Consider the following 18971-nt stretch of genomic DNA (forward strand, 5'->3'; position numbering starts at 1 on the left):
TCTGTGATTGCAGTGTGTGTGTGTGGTGCTAGACTGAACTGGCAGCAACAACTCAGATCTGGCAACCCTCTTAGCTTATCTGGCAATTACTGGCCCCTGTTGACCTCTAGTATTCAGGGAAAATATGCTCTCAGTAGGTGGTTTGTTTGTGTGTGCGTCACATTTTAAACCTTCACACAAAATCAATGAGGCCTATCAGTATGAAAATTATGCCAACCAATGTGTTTGAACATAACTGGTGCGCAGAGGCTAGATTTTGCAAAGTCTTTTAAAGGCCAAAGTTATCCTAATTGCCATGTTGAGGGGGAAAATTGAAGTGTGGGAATAAAAGCGAGAAAGAAACACGATTTGGGTAAAAATAAAGACTATAAAACGCTACTTTGTGGATGACCAGTTCATTGAGACAGACTTGTCTATATAAAATGTAAGACAGTGATTCTTTCGACCATGCATGCATACAAACACATGCTATCATGTTTTCATCACTTCAGAATAATAACTTTCAAAAATCCTAGAGACCCTCACTATAACCCCCACTTGCCTAGCCATAACTCTTCTTAACCATAACCCGAATCTAACCTGAAACCCAGTCTTCATCTTAAAATGTGATGGTTTACATTATGGGAACTCTAACTCCTCAGAATGTGACTGTGGAACAGAGTTCTGTTCCCACAGCACAAGTAATACAAGTATGCACACAAACAGATAAACACACACACACACACACATACACACATATCCACAGACAGCAATACACACAAACAAATTAAGGCGAAGCCCAGTTATTACCTAAGCAGAGTTAGTCTGAATGGAATGCCCGCTGTGAAACACACCACTTCCAGATACAAAGCGTTTCGTTACACCAGGGGAGGAGACACACACTGTTTCAACATGTGCATATTTTACATACACTGTGTGAGAGAAATAGCTACGTGTATGTGTAATTAGAAGGCAAAAACAATGCAAACACATGTTTGGGTCTTGTTCTCTGGCCTACATTTGCACTGTGGTGCAGAAGGTTCTGTTAAGCCTTTTTTTTTTTTTGGTGCTGCTAAACACATGGTTGCACACTTGTAAGTGTAACAGGAAGCTGAAGCTGGCCAAGGATGAATTCATTTATGTGTGTGTGTGTGAGAGAGTACAGTCAGCTGGGGAATATTATTAGCATAGAACAATATTGGTTTTATCAAGCAGTGATTGTTTACAGTTGACTGTGTTCCAAAAAGACGTTTGTTGGCCTTTTGTGTTGATCCCAAAAATATATATATGTGCAGAATGGTCTACATACACTCACACATACACACATGTTGGCTTTCCATGCCAGCAGACATGTTTTACTGGTTAGGAGCTCTTGCTAATTAGGATTTACAGTTCCATGTTCCACAGCATGAAGTGTGGTGGATATTCACAATTTCCCCTTCTGAAATATCACTGAGGAAAATGCGAACAAATAATTTAAAGAACTTCAAGCTTACATTCAATCAACAGCAAAGGATCCTTCAAATGAAACAGATGTGGATATTAAAAGTTGCACTGACCTGCTTCACCTGTTATTGAAAATTTGTTGAATAATTACATTACACAGTCATTATTCATAGAGAGAGATAATAACAGAGAGAGAGAGCACAGGGTAGGGAGGGGGTAGAGAGAAAGAATGCGAATGAGACAGAGTAAGGCTGAGAAATTAAATTCGGACACAGAGGAGAAAGACAGATTGTGTCCGCTCTGGTATGCCATCTTTACGATCTGTCTGTGAGAGAGCAAGTGAAATTGAACTCAGGTGTAGTGTGATGCTGAAAAAGCCATTTCCCTACTAGAGCTACGGAATCTCACATAAACAAATTACACAAATACTTTCTCTATAAAAGAGAGGGTGAGCTTTCTCTGACTGTGCAGTGAAACCTGAGCGTGGCCTTGTTTATGTGTGAGACAGAGTGTTTACATTGTCCTCTACTCCCATCCCTTCAAATGGGGAGAAAGCCAGGCCTCTAACAGCTCTACTCCTGTCACACTATAGTACCTGTCTGTCTCTGGGATTTCTGTTATGGAGAACATGTGCTGCCTCTGTACTCTGTGTGTGTGTGTGTGTGTGTGTGTGTGTGTGTGTGTGTGTGTGAGACTAGGAAATACCAGTCCCTGTCCTCTTTTCAGCCAGCTTAACCACTCAAGAGTGATGAGTTCAAGGATGGAGGATAAAGGTAGAAAGAGAAAGAAGCCAAAGCTAAAAGCCAGAGAAAAAAGAAAAAGAAATAAACTAAAAACAAATGATTGAAACTATGACTTCAGCTACTAACTACCTGTGACTGACAATCCCATGTAACAGCACAAACCTGTAACAAACAATATAAACCTTTCTTTACCACTGGCAGCAGCACTTTGCCTCACCTCACCAGCTAACCCACTGAGACCACAGTCACACCAAATACATTTTAGAGAGAGGTCAGTCATTTCCACATCTTTTAGCGGCTTGGTCAAAATAGTAAAATATCAAGACTCCCCAACATCTGTGCAGTTTCGGACAGAACGTGAGAGTGACCTTTCATTCAGGAAGAAATTATTTCTGCATGCTGAATAAAAATAAGCACCATCTGTATGGCTGGCAATGATTGCAAGGACTGGGTAAATAAAACGTTTGATAAAAACATGGATCGTTTTCAACTTGTGGAATACTAATGCTAGCTGGCTAGGTAATGCTTGCAATCCTGCCCACAATATTTCCTGTCCTGCCTGCTGTTCACCACAGCAAGCGAGTAAACTTTGCCTTGCTAGTTCTCATCTGACTATGGCATAACACAACCACAGCTTTCAAATGCTGGCCACTGAGCAGTAACACTAGAGCACAAGCAGAACCCACTGACCCAGCCAGCAAACCCTTCCTAACAAGACTGGTGACTCAATCCAACAACCTTAAAGTCAAGTCAAGACCCCTTCTCTAACCTTGAGTCACTGCGCCTACATCAGTTTACAAAAACAGTGTAAAAACATTCAAATCAGGCCAAATATCCTGTACAATAATCTTGCAGTGGTCAGACACAACCTCAGTGACCTGACCTGATTCATAATCCTCACACCTATAATGGGTGTGCTGTAAATTGCATTGCTGTTCTGAGATCAGCATGAGGAGGACCACCCAGCAGTAGAGCTAATCCCATTGCTGCAGGGTTCAGGCTTTGCTGCATACACTCTGACAAGCCAGGCTGCTCCAGGATAGGATATTGAAGTGGAGCGATGTACAATGGCCCCTATTGATGAGAGGTGTTATCCTGCAATACTCTACTCTGCTTTTGGTGAGAAAGAATAATCAAGGAAGCCTCTTGTGCTCAATTACCTCTTTCACTTACCTTTAGCCAGTACAGTTCATATTTAACAGGTGGGGGATTTTCTCAAGATTGAGTGTCACAGGAAGATTATTGTGGTTCCTCTCAATATTTTTATATCAGAAGTTATTGTCCTTATCATTTTTTATGACTTTTCAGATTAGCAGAGTGTAGTCTGAATAAAATACAACATAAAATAAAACCACACTGAGCAACAGCTCCCTTTTCTATTTTAGTCCATCAAACACAGTCACATTACAAAAAAGCCACTGTCTCCATGTCTACACAAGATATAGAGATGGAGAGAAAAGACGGATTCAAAGCAAAGCTTGGGGATAAACAACTGATCAGAAAAGGATCGCTGTTTAGCTGCATCAGAATGCATTCCAATGAGAATCCTTTCCAGACCCAACCAACTAACCCCTGGAGGTGTGCACAGACAATGAGACACATATACACAATACTGTAACCCAGCATCTCAACTAAGGTCCTGACTTAGTCATACTTCTAAAACTCGAGGCGTCTGTGTCTACACCAGGCCTCATGCCCTCTCTCTGTTCTAACTGTTCACCTTTTGTCCAGCCTAGAATATGTACAGCATATGTGTGTGTGTGTTTGTATGGCGGTGTGTGTGTAGGGGGGCACAATTCCATTGCAGAAAAATGGGATTGGTGTCGGGGCTCATTCCTGGCAAGGACAAACTGTTTCTGAGAAAGGAGTAAGGAGGATAGGTGTGGGATGCGGGACAAAAGGATGCAAGTGTGCTTGTGTGTGTCTGTATGCACGACTGTGTGTATCAGTGTATTAACAAGACAACAACATGCTTACATGTTCACCCTAAGAAAAAAGGGTGCGTTGATTTCTATGTGTGTATGCGCACCCAAACGAGTTTGCGCTTGCCTGACTACAGTATGTGTGTATGCAGCTGCATCTCTGCCAGTGTGTGGACAGTGCTGCATGAGAGTGTGTGGTTGTATAGATCCCCTGTTGGCAGCAGCAGTGTAAGCTGAGGAGGGTCTTACATGGGCTTTAATCCTGTGCTGAATGTCATCGTACAAGTGAGGCTTTTCCACAGGCCCAGATAAGAGAGAGAGAGAGACAGAGAGGGAGAGGGAGTTCTACGGCATATATGTTAGTTGTATGCATGTGACTGTAACTGCTTTCATGTATGGCGAAGCCACCTTTGTAAAGTCAGAGTCATTGGTTTGATGGCAAGTATTACAGCGGTAACACACAGTAAACTGAGGGACACATTGAGAAGGCACAGCACTAATCTGCTTGTCTGAGCTCATCTGGTGACAGAGAGGCCACTCTGGCATCCAAATCTAAGGTTTCACTGGAAAACATAACCTGGCTGAAAACACTACTCAGCCCAACAAGCTCAGCTGTGTTGGACTACCGGTAACTTTTGTTCAAGCCAAGGGTTTATACACTTTTTTTCAAGGTGGAGCCCAAATGAGAAGTTTATGCTGTAGCTTTAAGACTCAGTGGCTTTAAAAAAATTGGAAAAGGTCACTGTTATTGAGTGTCAGCTATTTTTCTTATGGGAAAGCTCTCATAACTACATAATTACACTGCAAGACATTAATTATGGAGGAAAGTGTTGTTGTTTTGACAAATAGCCACACAGCACATCTCTCTTTTTACAAGCTTCCTAGATGAGGATGACCTTCCGGAAAGTGTTGGGCTAGCGTGAGAAATAAACTGCAGCCTACTGTTATATGAGGCCTAATTAGTGGTCAGCCCTTAATGTTGAGTGGCAGTCCAACGGTTGTTGATGTTATTGCAGTTGCTCCGCAATAGCTCAAGTTATGAAGCCTCTTCGCTGACTTTGCCACGGGATGACTTTCAGCGGGAGGAAACAAGTAAATTCCTGTTAGTTTTCCTCTTCAACTCTACAAGGAGTGTCTGATAGCAGCTTTGGCATTTCTAGAATAGGGAAAGAAAATAGTGAAATTCCTTCTGCTATTACTTATCAAAATACATTTTGTGTTATTTCTCCACCACAGTGTTTCTGTGGGTGTCAATCTTGATTATAAATGTTTTCTATTAGGCAACACTAGTGAAGGTATGTCTGCTTTTGCATGAGTGTTTGTGTGCAGTAATGCTCGAGTTGTACCAACAAAAGTGCTGTCTGTTGCTGTGATCCACTGTCACACACAGTAAATTCAGCAAGTGTGTCTTCTAGTTTGTAGATACCATACTGCCCCCACCCACCCGAATATCTCTATCTCGGAGCAGTTGGCCACATCTATGATTGGCAGCCTGAAGGTGGGTCTATATGGGTCTATAAAAGACAGCTTGGGGAACAACAGAGGCCTTACCTAAGACCTAAGGTTGTATGGTATTTTTAGTGCATTTTGTGTGTCCATGTGTGTATGTTAAAGATAGAGGAGAGCACAGGAAGTCTGAAGAAAATAATAGGTTTAAAGTGAAAAGGCTGTGATTCCCTTTTCTCTGTCTTCAAATCCCTATACCTCCCTCAAGCAGCGGCTCTTTGTGGATGTTCAGACTTTCTCTTTGGGATGTAATCCGGCTTGAACAGGGGATCTGACCTCCAGAGTATCCTGCCGAGAGGTTTCTTATACACAATGATTTAGTTCTTTATCTCACACACATACACACTCACACAAAAATGCCTGTAAATGCTTACAAGTACCTCCCCAGGTGCGAGTTTCTCCTGAGGGAAGAGCTTTTGTGTGCTGCCATCTCTATAAGCTCACAAAACACCCTTATAATCTTGCCAGGATCTCTCGTTCTCCCTCTTACTTTTTCTTTTCTTGATTTATCGTTTACACAAATACACACAAGGACACACACACACACCAGGTGCACACTATTCAGTCAGTGTACGGTATTTTCCCAATTTGACCTCAACAATATGCATTTCTACTATAACATTTAGACCTGCATTTCTAATACTCTTGGTCGCTGTTAGCAAACCACAAAAATACTTTGATGTATCTCATGGCAATGCCATTTGAAGAAGCAATGGGGATAACTGATAAAAAGTAAAATAGGGAGAAAAAAAGATTGAGTTGAAAAATAGCGACAGCTTGAGGTACACTGATTTATAGCTTTCTGCACAGAAAGCAAACCAGAGAGGAGTTTACAGACACAACTGGCATGTTGAGACAGAGATGGGAGAATAAGGTGGTTAAGTATTGGTTCAGCATTTATACCTGTATGAAAACTTTAAATGTTTTAATAATAATAAAAAGTACAGAATAGTAATCAAGTGTCCATGACATGTGAATGCACATTTTTGAGGGTTAATTTTTATAAGGTGAGAGTGTTTGGGATTTTGAGCCAAAGAATCAGTAATATGCTACTCAAATTATAAATAACATGCATGTGAATTACTACAGTCATCTCCATGCTTACACTGGACAGGAGACCTGTGAGGGTCACAAGTGAATGCAAACGTGGGGGCAGGAAAACTGGCTGCCAAGTTTCAGATTTGCAGGGCTTGGCTGTGCTCCTGAGGTTGCCCACACAGGGCTTCATGGGATCATTCTGAGTAGATGAACACACACATGCAAATTTTCTCTGCATGGATAAGCACTGATACGCAGGGATTTACCTGTGATCATAGAACCAGAGTTACAAAACCTAAGCATTGTTCTTCATCCCTGTAGGTTTGCACGAGCGATTGTGTGTGTGGCCGTGTCTCAGCGTGTGTAATGAGTGTGTTGTGGGAGGAGAAAGGGAGCTTACTCAGATGAACTACCTTGTGATCCACACATCAGGTGTCTAACTATCTTCTCCTTCATACAACTTCAAGAAAACCACAAAAAACATGAATAAACCTGCCTCATGTCTGCCTCACAATGATTGCCAGTCCTTACCACCCCACCCCCCCATCTCTGGGTCCTGTCTGTCTACAGCTTCCCTTGCTGGCACTGACAAAGCAATTCTATCACTGCTCTTCATTTACCTACTTAAAGGCTATATTGTGCATGGCATTTAAACACCAATATGTCACTGTCAAACAAATCGTGATCCATACTAGAACTTTAGCAACATTATTAGACTTTTTGGAGAATATTGAGAATGGTGCAATGCTCTATTGCACAATGTATTTTTATAGTAATGCTTTCTTTCAGGTGTCTTTGTTAAAAACTCATGATGGGATTTTATTGTATAATTTACTGCACTACTTGGTATCACCAGGACACACTGTCAAAAACAACAGCCCCCATTCCCATTCTTAATGACACCAAAATAGTTATTTTGTCCCCATCTATGTACCTATAAAGACAGGCAACACTTGTATTTTTACACAAAGAGGACAGTCCACAGAATGATTTAAGTGTTGGTTCAGGATGCATTAAAACAGATACAACCAACAGCCTTCTCAAATGTCTGTGCTCAGGTGTTGCTAAAGTACTGACTTCTCCATTCATGTTCAAGCTGGTGGAACAACCTTTGGCCCCACAGACTGATGATGGTGACAGCTGGCTGAGGGATGGCCTCGGTCAGACGCCTTTACTGACCTCCAAGCTGTGGTTCACTGGTCAGCAAAGACACACAGCATAGCGCAGCTTCATACATGTGTGAGGACAGACCGCCATATCCAAACATTAGCAAAACTGTGGATGTACAGGTGCCAACACGTTTACATACACACACAGAGAAAGTTGGAACGAGTTGCCGCTCACTGCCTGCATAAAACATTAGCATTTATAATAAGATATATAATAGCAAATGTACTGACTTGATTTTCACCTGAGGTTTTCTTTTTGATACAAAACGATACAAATCTAGTGTATTACACAGAATACAACTGAACCATTATCTTCTATTTACTTCTGAACGTCTAAAGAAAGCCAACAAAGTCTTTAATTAAAACCTGCTGAGGTGTGTTGATAACATAGGGTAGATGTTTCTTCAGGCGACTTGCAAAAACATGTGCCATTAACTTGTAGTAATTAACGTGTGCCACAAAAGTTGTTTACACTAGAGATTGAAGCTGGCACACAGTGCAGGAAAGGTGGCAGGGCCGGCTCAACCATTCGAGATGCCGTTGGCGAAGTTAAGCTGATATTAGCGTGTCATATTGTTTACTCTTAAAATGAATGTGAACAAGGTAACATTAAACGCCGCCACGTCTGAGCTGTAAACTGTTATTATCATTATTATAAAATTATGGACACTGAAAGGTGTCTACTGTCATTTCCCACAGTTAATAATGCTATATTTTCCAGTATCAATTCTATGCATTGTGAGCTTGGTTTTGAAGTTTCATTATCTGCCTGAAGATAAGAGAGCACAAAGAAGAGTAATCCCAACTGGTGCAGACTAAAACTGTTGTGATCTTAGCTGTAGAACTGCGGTTACAGAAAATTGGCATCACTTCTAACAGCTGATACTATCTGTCATTTCTGTTGCACTGCACTGCATTTATGGTTTGTTAAAGCTCAATTCCAGTTAAGAATGTACGCATACAACGCCATATTTACACTGGAGTTCATTTGGGGTTTTTCTGTTTTTCTGTTTACAAACAGTAAAAAGCAGCCAGGAAAAAAAAAAACACACTTGTTGACTTCACATTCACTTCAGCATACGTTCCTAATTTTTTCAGGTGCCTCCCACATTCAATCACTATTGTCTGGTCAGCATTGCTTCAATGTTTGCTGTAGCTTGGGCCCATGAGTTTCATAGGCTGGTAGAACCAAACATAACAAATAAGAAACAGGCAAGTCAAGCACAAACATTCCTGCGACACTTTAAACTGTATTTTTGAACAATAAATTAAACAGAGAATTTCAGTTTCCCACTCAACTTAAACTCAATTTTCTAGACTTGTTTAAGCAGTTCATATTGTATAAGAGTGGGATACTTGTTGACATACACACTGTAGACATACAAACCACTGTATTCAGTGCAAACACAGCATGGGCAAATTAAAGCCATCTTCTCGTTTTTGTTTTATCCTGGACAAGACCTCTCTCCATCCTCTGTACACACACACACACACACACACACACACACACACAAACATATTTCTGTCCCCACTTGGAAAGCCTCTCAGCTTCTTTTCGCTTCATTCAGTACAAATAACTTCACGGTGGGATAAAAGCATAATGTTTCCAGAAAACCTCTTCCCCCACTCAGCTTCACTCGTTTGGCCCCATGTTCTCCTTCACTTTTTCCGCCAACCCCCTTCTCCTGTGCTTTCTGTCCAAAAGGACATTCTAATTTCATTATAGGGGGTGTGGAGGGGGGGGGGGGGCTGAGAGGCCAAGAGGGTAAACAAAACCCCTGTAATCAACAGCAGGATGCACACAACCACAATGAGCCAGAGTCCAGTGTCCTCTTAGACTGAACCATGGGTAACCAATTCAAATCCACAACTTGACGCTCAGAACTTAGACTTGCCAACTCAAACTAAGCACTTATGTTTGTATGGAATTCAACATGCAGTCTAACACAGGGAGTCAAGGTTAGAAACGCCAATCAAAGCTAACATGCATGCCTGCAACGACACTGATATGCACATGCAAGCAGACGCGCAGATCCCCAGCTATTTGTCTATCAGTGCTGTCATCTCTGTTTGCTCATATTAGGGAAGGCTCACTCATGGACAGGATATGGGGATTAGGTCCGGCCTTATTGCGCTGTAGCTACACACCGCTAAATAGCTCCCATCTGTTCTCCCATAGAGAGTAGCTAATACATGTTAGCTGCGCTCGCGTTGTGTGCTGCCAGAATAACAGCAGTGGATAGATGAGCAGCACTGATATCGCTAGCCACAACACCACTCTGTGCTAAAGGCTAATGTGCCTGGCTTATTCTATTAAAGCGAGATAAGAAGCACTAATACACACAAACGTGAGCGCACACACCATCGTGATATCTTATTGGAGATACTGAAGCAGTAGACCAGCTTCAGGTCCATTTCTAGGTTTACCTTAAAGGATTATATGTTAGAGCACAGCAAGCTAAAATCTGGGGAGAGGTGGAAAAAGATGGAGAGATGGAAAGAGAAGGAGAAAGGGGGCAGTGTGGTCTGTTTCAGTATGGTGAATCCTGACACTACTGCATTCCCAGCACACATGGACTGGATTATAGACTATGTGGGCTGCTTTAGCACTGTATAGCTCAGCAATGCTCAGGACTCACTCAAATGCACACGCAATCACAGCTAAACACACTAAAGCTTTGCACTGCAGGAAGATAAACCATTTGCTCACACACAAGCTATAGGACTCCTAATCCCAAAAGCAGTGTCAGGGCAAAGTGCACAACTACTAAGGCAATGAGGTTAGAGGCAGAATCAGTTTGTGATGGTCCACCTGTGGATTACTGGGGGAAAAGAATGAGACATTTTGGAAACTATGAGTACACCATGCTGCCTGCTTTTCTCTCTTGTTCCCACATACTGTAAATACATACGCACCCTTTCCCTCTCACTCTCTTTTCCCATCTCTCGTTTTCTATCACTCTTGTTTCCTACATATGCATTTGTGAATCTCTACTTCTCTCTATCTCTTTTTGTCTTACACACATACACACGTATTGGCTCCGAACACCCCTCAAGCATCCCTGCCTATACAGACCTGTTTCCATACCTTTACGTTCAAAGGCATCCTGAGTCTATGGGGGGCATCGATATAAAAGCCCCAAAACAGGAATTATCCTTTATGACTCTGCATTCTTCATTTTATGCTTTTTTCAGCTCGAACCCTTTAAACAAGCTTCATGACTGTTCTGCGTTGTATTGTAATTAACTACCCCACACACTGGCACACAACGGGGTGGGGTAGCGTGGTAAAACTTTACTATGACTAAAAAAGTGGGGCACGGGGAGACAGACTTGTCCATCTCTGGTTTTTCTCACTGTGTCGTTTTTATCACCTCTGGGCCCTCATACGCTTGCTTTAGGCTGCTGGGGCGTGTGTAGGTCTAATACCACACAGTAATAGCCATATAGCCACACAGTGCACGCACAGCACACAACTAGCACATGAGCACTTCACAGAAAGTCAGCCATAAACTACTATATCAACTCAGGCTCTTAGTCCACTGCAATTCATAAGCAATGGGAACAGCAGCCGTGCTCTGTTACAGTGTCTTCTGTGAAAGTTGGGTAATGCTGCGGTTACTGTGGTACCATCAATGTTCCTGACCCTCTCAAGAACCTATTGTGTGGAAGATTATTAAAATATCTAAAGCAGTATGCTGTACTACACACAGTCAGGGAGTATATTAACTAGAAAAGCACAACAACAGCTTTGTGGAAGCTTACTAGGAACAAATGGATTCAGGGTTCGCAGGGTGGTGGTCATCACGCCCAAATTCCCTCTTCATCGTCCTGTAAGAAAAACAGGGGAAATGTCAAATATTGTCATCAACCATTCAATTAACCATCAGTGCCCTTTTAAAAAAGGACTTACAGCGCTGGCGCTGTGGTTATGTCTTTCCAAGGAGAGTCACATTGTTTAATCTCATGGCCCTCTTGACCCCCTGTGGCTTTTAATCAAAAAACCCTGTCCATGTTTTCCATGCAGAAAAGCAGCATATGATATCATTAAATACTTTCCTCAGCGTGATTGTTAGGAGCTAAACACACAAAGGGGGTATCTTTGAGACTGAAGCTGTGCAGACAAGAGCCCTGCTAACAGGAAGGCTAATTCACTCAGACACTAACATTACAACGGTTAGCATGAGCTGGCAGCTCGCTTTAGCCAATCCCTTGCCTGCATAATGCTAAACTAGGCTTTGACAAAGCCGAGTCAACACTAAAACAATACCAGAACAAAAAACATAAGGATCTTGGCTGCCGTCCACAGGGTGTTTGGTTGGGGTGAGTGGTTGTGACAGGCTCGGTAAACTCAGTAGGATATACCCAAGCAGCTAAGCTATAGAATAGTATATAACGGCCTATCGTTGGAACATGCTAGATGCTAAATGCTAACATGCTATGAATGGCTGTGACAGGCCCTCTAAACAGAGCCAGACCTATAACCACTCATTGTGCCAGGTTAAACACACACACACACACACACACACACACACACACGTCCACACAAGCAGGCCAAATACCAAATATGTGCTACTTCTCATAAACTTGAAGCAGGCAGCATGTTAAGTCTTACAGAAAAAAGAAAAAAAAAAAAACCGAACAGCCCAAAAGAAAAGGTTGTATAATTCTGTCTCTGATAAACACTTGATGGCTGTTTTCTATTTCCTTCAGAGGCTGCTGCCAAGTATCTGGCAGTGGTGCTGGCATAGCTAAACGAGAACAACATGAACACAACATGCTTGTCAAAGTGCACACAATCCATGCTGAGACGCAGTCCTGGGGTGCATCTTATGAGGCTAAATCCAATCCCTGTGCTTGTTTCCTCCGATTATATTTCACCTGTCTTCTGTGACGGACTTAGTTAAGTGCATGGGGTATAGTTAGACGACTGGGATGAGCCCACTAATTGTAGCAATGATCTCTGAATGACTTGCGGTTTGGCTTCTTGAAAAACCTTGAAGTGCGTTCTTGCATTTTTGTTTTTCAGATTTCCAGTGGATGTATTTGAGTTTACATGTTGGGTGTGCCTGCTGTGCGCATGTGTCTGTTTGCACATACTGTATGCAAATACAAATGCAGAAGAAAGACCATATGGTCACTGTTATATTATTCATGGCACTAGCTGTATCTTGGAAAGGCACCACAGTCTCCATGGTGAGCGTGCAGACCCTCTTCATCATCATTATCATTATAATCATCAATCATCCTTCGAGTGGCGTTCATGGATCCAACAATGCACTGAACCACTGGCCTGACTGCACTTGGATATTGTATTTGAAATGGGAAAGATGTAGAAAGAGAAGGAACTGCAATAAATATAAAAGACTGGAAGAAATGGAGAGAAATGAAATGGTTGGCAAGAGAAGAAGAATAAACCAGAGGGGAAGGGGTAAAAAAAAAAGGGAAAAAAGGTAAAAACAGGAAAATTGGTAAAGTAATAGAAGTAGGAGAGACAGCACAAACTGTTTAAGAAAAAATAGAGTCGTTCATGACATTTAGATGAAAGAGGGGGACTAAAGGAGATATGAAGTCCTGTGTTTGGAGGGAAACACATTCACCACCTGTGACAACTATACTGGATCACCTCTCATTCCATTGCAACCATTACCAATGCACACACATAGTCCTATATGTTTAGTTGTTTTTTTATGTTTAATATAGCCATATTTGTGCCCTCTTTTAACCCTGTTTTACTTTCATTATAGCCCCAATGTTGCATACCAAGTGGGAGCCATCACAGTCCCTTTGTATATATATTTTTACTTTAATGGAGAGTTATTTAACTGACTGGCCGAGATTTACAAGTTATTTTGTTATTCCCTACATTCTTAACAAGAGTTCCCAGCAATACTTTCTTTTGCTTTTCAGTCCAACTCGAAAAATTGAAATATCACTTGCGTAGAGCTACTGTTTCATATGTCAAACACTATAAACACAGCTGCAGTAAAACAGCACTGAGTAGACATAGTGAGGGAAAAATATTTATAAAAAAATTAAAGGGGAGTAGTGTGTGATACTAAAAAGAGACCCCTTGCAGCGCAGAGTTTAATACAAAGCCTAACGTGGTTTTTAGTATTTTGCAATACAACAGAGCAATTCAGAAACTTAAAAGCTTGATAGTGTTATTCAAATAACACAAAACATAATCTAATAACTTCACGGTCAAGGTTTTCTTGTGGGTTTATAAAAGGTGGTTTCGAGGGTAAAGCTATGTTCCAAGTCGATTTCCATATAGTAAAGCTTAGGAATGTTTTTAAAAATCTACATGCAGATTCATTCTCTAATTGAAAAGAATGCAGATATTAACATAAATATACCACAATGTAATATATAACTCAAATGTCTCTGAGATTCTTTAGTGAAAGTGTACTTTGGATGTCAATCAACTCCAGACCTTCACGCTACTTTATAAATCAAAACACCTGAGTCCTTAGGCTGAATAAAACTAACCATCCTGTTTTTTTTTTTACATATTATCATGGTGCTGTATTTGTGGCATGATGTGTGACTATTACACTTATTATTACTTGCAGTGTGTGTTTTTGGGAGGTATTAACGACAGGGAATCCCCAGTGCTTTTTGGATTCCAATTTAGACAGCAGTTTCACAAACATTTATAAAGTCTTGAAGTGCATATCAGATAGAACAGATGTGGGAATTTACTCTCATGTGGAAATCCCCAGGTATTTGTCTTAAACCCCCAAACACGCATACACACACACACACACACACACACACACACACACACACACACATACACACACACACTTCATCTTCATAGTTTGGAATCCCCCCAGTCACTGCCTCTTGACAACAATCGAGCTGTGATGAGTTTTTATTGAATTCAAATAACTAGAAGCTTTTATCATCTATTGGAAAGAGACTGAAATCTCCTCTGTCTTTGAAGTTTCTCCTTTTACTGATTTTATCTTGGTACCTAGTATCAACAGAGACTCAGGAGTGCATCCAAACATTCACACAAAGTGGCACGCATGCACACACAAATACATAAACACTACGTGCTGACAACAACATCAGTTTGTTCTTCAGCTGTCTTCAAACAGATGCATTAAGTCTTTCCTCAGGGCAGTGTGGATATGATACCCAGACAAGTAAAAAGGAGCTCATATGTGGGATGAATGATATATAAACTAATCTCACACACAAATCCCATCAATCAGAAACACTCATTTGGCAGCTTTCACCTCCAGGCCTCTTATCTAAATGATATGAATAACTGATCTGGCAGGAAGTAATGGGGTTGAAGAAGAAGAAACAGAAAAGAAGAAGAGAGAGGGAAAATTCTATGCTGCAGAGTCCAACCACAATTGACTGCGGGTTAGGATGACAACTGTGAAGTTGTATCGAGTTCTCAACATGTTAGGTTGCGTAAAGAAGCCAAAGCAATAAACTGGTTTATGTGGGCAAGTTTGTGTCTGTGTTTGCATGCACATTTAAAATATACTGACCTGCTCCATCGTGGGTCGATGGTTGGTGTGGGGAGGCCCTCTTGGCAGGCTTCTATGATGTACGTTTACTGGATGCAAGTGGTGACTATGGTGAGGATGATGTTGGAGATGGATGTGGTCTTCTTCATAGCTATCTGCTATCAACTTCATTCTGCTCTGGGTCTGCAAAAAAGCAGAGAAACAAGAACATTTATAACACATAATTATAACATGCATACACTAGGCCGTTTATTTATCAAACACTGTTTTTTTGTTTCTTAAAAATGGTCTAAGAATTATTAGCTGAGGGATTTTTGGATGGAGAGAAAGTATGTTGAAAACCATCAAAGATGACAAAAGCAGTGCCGCTAACAACACTTGACAGGTCATAAATTTATTTAGTCAGATTGCCTGATGAAAATGTCGTAAGTCTGTCAAATGTCATCCATATTGCACATTATCATTTAATTGGATTAGACAAATCCGAGTAAGAACAGTTAACGACTGTTTCATGTAGCTTAAGGCCACAGGCATTCTGGCCCGGGTGAAGCAACCTCATTTTAGATGTCAGTGATTAAAATTGCACTCAAATATGCATCTTTCTGCATGACTGTAAAATGTTAAGTTAGACTATGTGTCCTTTGTTTGTGTGTGTGTCTGTAAAAGAGGCTGTCGTACTGCCAACATCACTGCTTTGGAGAGTGATAACAGCCTGGGCTGACTAACATTAACAATCAGCCTAACTCTAGTGAGGCCAGCTGTCTGGGAGATAGACAGAGACAGAGTGGGTGCAGATATATTGACAAGCTCAGCTTTATTCCCTTAACTGCAGATACTTCCCCTGAGGGCAGACGTGCCTGCAGAGCGGGAGGTGGGATGAAGATGATTCGAGGGAAAGATATGCACACATACCTCATCCAAAATGTTGTGGCTCTCCTTGTTTAAATGAGAGACAGCCATGGTAAGAAGAGAAAGAAAGAGCCAGAGTCAGTCATGAGGATAGGATGAGATGAGGTTTCAGTAGTCAGAGGCCTGGAGACATCAACTAGTGAGATAAGAAGCTGAGGCCTAATTACTGCAAAAAGCCAGCCAGGATCACAAGAGAGGATGTGGCTAGAATTAAAAAGGTTAACAATTAGTTTAAACTGGAAAGAGCAGTTTAGATAAGGTGAGAACACTGACACTTTGGTGTGAGAGAGACAGAGATAAAGATGAAGAATGAGGGATGGAGGAGGGCTCAGACAGACACCAGACCAGTAGTTAGAGTAGTTAAAGGCTAGGTTGAGGTGTACAGCCCACCATGACCTCAGGTGTTGACACTAGCAGGTGTGACTGGGTGGGTCTGGCCTCAACGCAACAGTTGCAGACCTGACACCTGTAATTGAGCCTACAATAACTATCATATACAATGCAGCTGATAAAACTACAGTATTGCTACAAAGTACATGCTGTAGGTGCTTTCACGTTGACTCTTCCTCAATGCTTTGTAAGACTGTTTAACTCTCGCAGAGAAATATTTTCTAAACTAATTTGTGCCAAGGGTCAAACAGGCTATTGTGTGTTCAGTCCTTGCTGCTAATCTAATAAGAACCATATTACTTGTTCCTGTTCATATAATTACAACCATATTTGGTAGCCTAAGAAGCCAAACATTTATACGTGCTTTTCTCTGTGTGTGTGTGTGTGTGTGTGCGCGCGCGCATGTACTTAATATTTAATGACCTGAGACACAAACATAGAAGAATGAAGTGATTAATTGCCTCTGGAAGTGTCTGACTGTGCGGTCAGGACAGACCACATGTGGACATCCAGTTTTTTCAAACAGATGTACACACACGTGCAAAAACAGACACTTACACTCTTAAAGGCATGTTCCTCTGTGCATGTGTAAAGAAGGTGTGCATACATAAAATGCCCATGTGCTGGAATGTGTGTGTTTTAATTAGTGTTAATTAATGGCTGCGCAGAATAAACAGCCCACTAATCGCCTGCAGGCCTGCTTCTAGGTGAGGCATCCTGGAGTAGACATGGGGGTGGGTGTGTGGGTGTGTGTATGTGTGTGTGGGTAGGAGCAGAGAAGTTTTCTAACAAAAACAGAAATGGCCCATACTGTATATCAGTCTGCATGTGTATCACATTGCAGCTGCTGGTGTAAACATGGAAGTGATGATCCTGCTGCTGTGCTCACAGCTGCATCCCCAAACCCTGATCCAAGCCCTCTGTAAATCACACGCCTGTCTTGATTAGAGCTGCGCTGTATTAACACATATGGACACAGAAGGCTGACAAGAAAGACGTAAAACTAACAGGCAGCTGAGGAGAGGCTGCAGAAAACATACACAGTGGCAAGAAAAGGTATGTGAAATCTGGAAAATGTGATCTGATCTTCATCTAAGTCAAGAGTATTAACAGATATTATAGAAACACTAAACACTGTGATGTTTCTTGTCTTTAATGACCACAAAAAAAGCTAGAGTCAAGTGCTAGCATACCTGGAGTCTTGTTCAGAAAAGTTAGTTTGGATGTGTGGACTAGAGCTACTTCGACTGACACAAACCACTAAGAGTGATTGAGGAGAAGATGCATGAAAAAATTCTTCAGCAAAATGTGAGAATTTCTGTACGTCAGCTAAAACTCTGTAGAAGTTGGGTGATGCAACAGGAAAATGACTCAAAACACATAATAGAATGGCTTCAGGAAAACCAAAATCCACCTTTTGTAGTGGCCAAGAAAGAGTCCAGACCTCAACCCAATAAAGATGCTATGGAATACTTGAAGAGAGCCACACACATGAGTCGTCCAAAGAATATGATAGTACTAAAGCAGCTCTGACTGGAAGAATGGGCTAAAATCCCTCCTGAACAATGTGCAGGTCTGATCCACAGCTACAGGAAGTGCCTGGCTGAGTTTATTGTTGCCAAGGGGGGTCAAGCAGTCATTATTTCCAAGGGTTCACATACTTTTCCCACTATCACAATGAGGTTTTTATGGTTGTTCTCAATAAAGATCTGAATTTTTTTGTGTTATTGTTTTAGGTACGTTATATTTGTTAAAACTCTTGACTTAGATGAAAATCAGATCATGTTTTATGATAAATGAATGCAGAAAACCACACAAAGGTCGACATACTTTTTCTTGCCACTGTATATAGACCTTTAATCAGATCTGTGCATGCGTGTGTGTGTGTGTGTGTGTGTATGTGTTTGTGTGCTTGCAATATTTCCATGGAATCACATTCAAACTAGAGAAACACAGTGACCTGGCTCTAAGTAGGCAGATTATTTTACATGAGGTGTTCTCAATGGCACATCTCTGCGTAGAGAGATGGATGCTGAAGTGTGTCCAAAACAGGGAGGAAGGAGTGAAATAGTGAGTCGATAGAGGGAGAGAACCGCAGAAAATGGCAAACTTGTGAGGTTTCTAAATTAATCTTTTCTCAGCTTCAAAGCAGCACTGATGTGGAGCCATCCATCACTGGATGGAACCACTCAGAGAGCTCTCACATGGGGACACATTTGTTCTGAATCTCTCCTCTGGAAGTCTAAACACCACACTTTTCAAATGCGCGCTTGTGTGTGTGTGTGTGTGTGTGTGTCTTTGTGTGTTTGTCTGTGCTGAAGAAGGCCTATGCCTCAAAGAGAAGCAAACTGTTTCAGAAAGGAAAGTTTGTCTTAGGCC

General features: G+C 41.5%; 1 protein-coding gene across 4 annotated transcripts in view; it reads right to left on the reverse strand.

Annotated features, from left to right (window-relative positions):
* The window catches only part of LOC113167930 (ERC protein 2-like), a 132866-nt gene that overhangs the window by 17959 nt on the left and 95936 nt on the right, over positions 1-18971 (reverse strand). For all 4 annotated transcript variants that reach the window (XR_003299319.1, XR_003299318.1, XR_003299317.1 and 1 more), the window contains 2 exons: positions 15315-15476; positions 11569-11634 (listed from right to left, as the gene is read on the reverse strand). Coding sequence is in view for 1 of the 4 variants with exons in the window: in XM_026368900.1 (XP_026224685.1) it covers positions 11608-11634; positions 15315-15476 (189 nt within the window). In the remaining 3 variants the exon portion in view is untranslated. The remainder of the gene's footprint in view (positions 1-11568; positions 11635-15314; positions 15477-18971) is intronic.

The sequence above is a fragment of the Anabas testudineus genome, chromosome 7 (genome assembly GCF_900324465.2).
Source record: "Anabas testudineus chromosome 7, fAnaTes1.2, whole genome shotgun sequence".
Classification (NCBI taxonomy): Eukaryota; Metazoa; Chordata; class Actinopteri; order Anabantiformes; family Anabantidae; genus Anabas; species Anabas testudineus.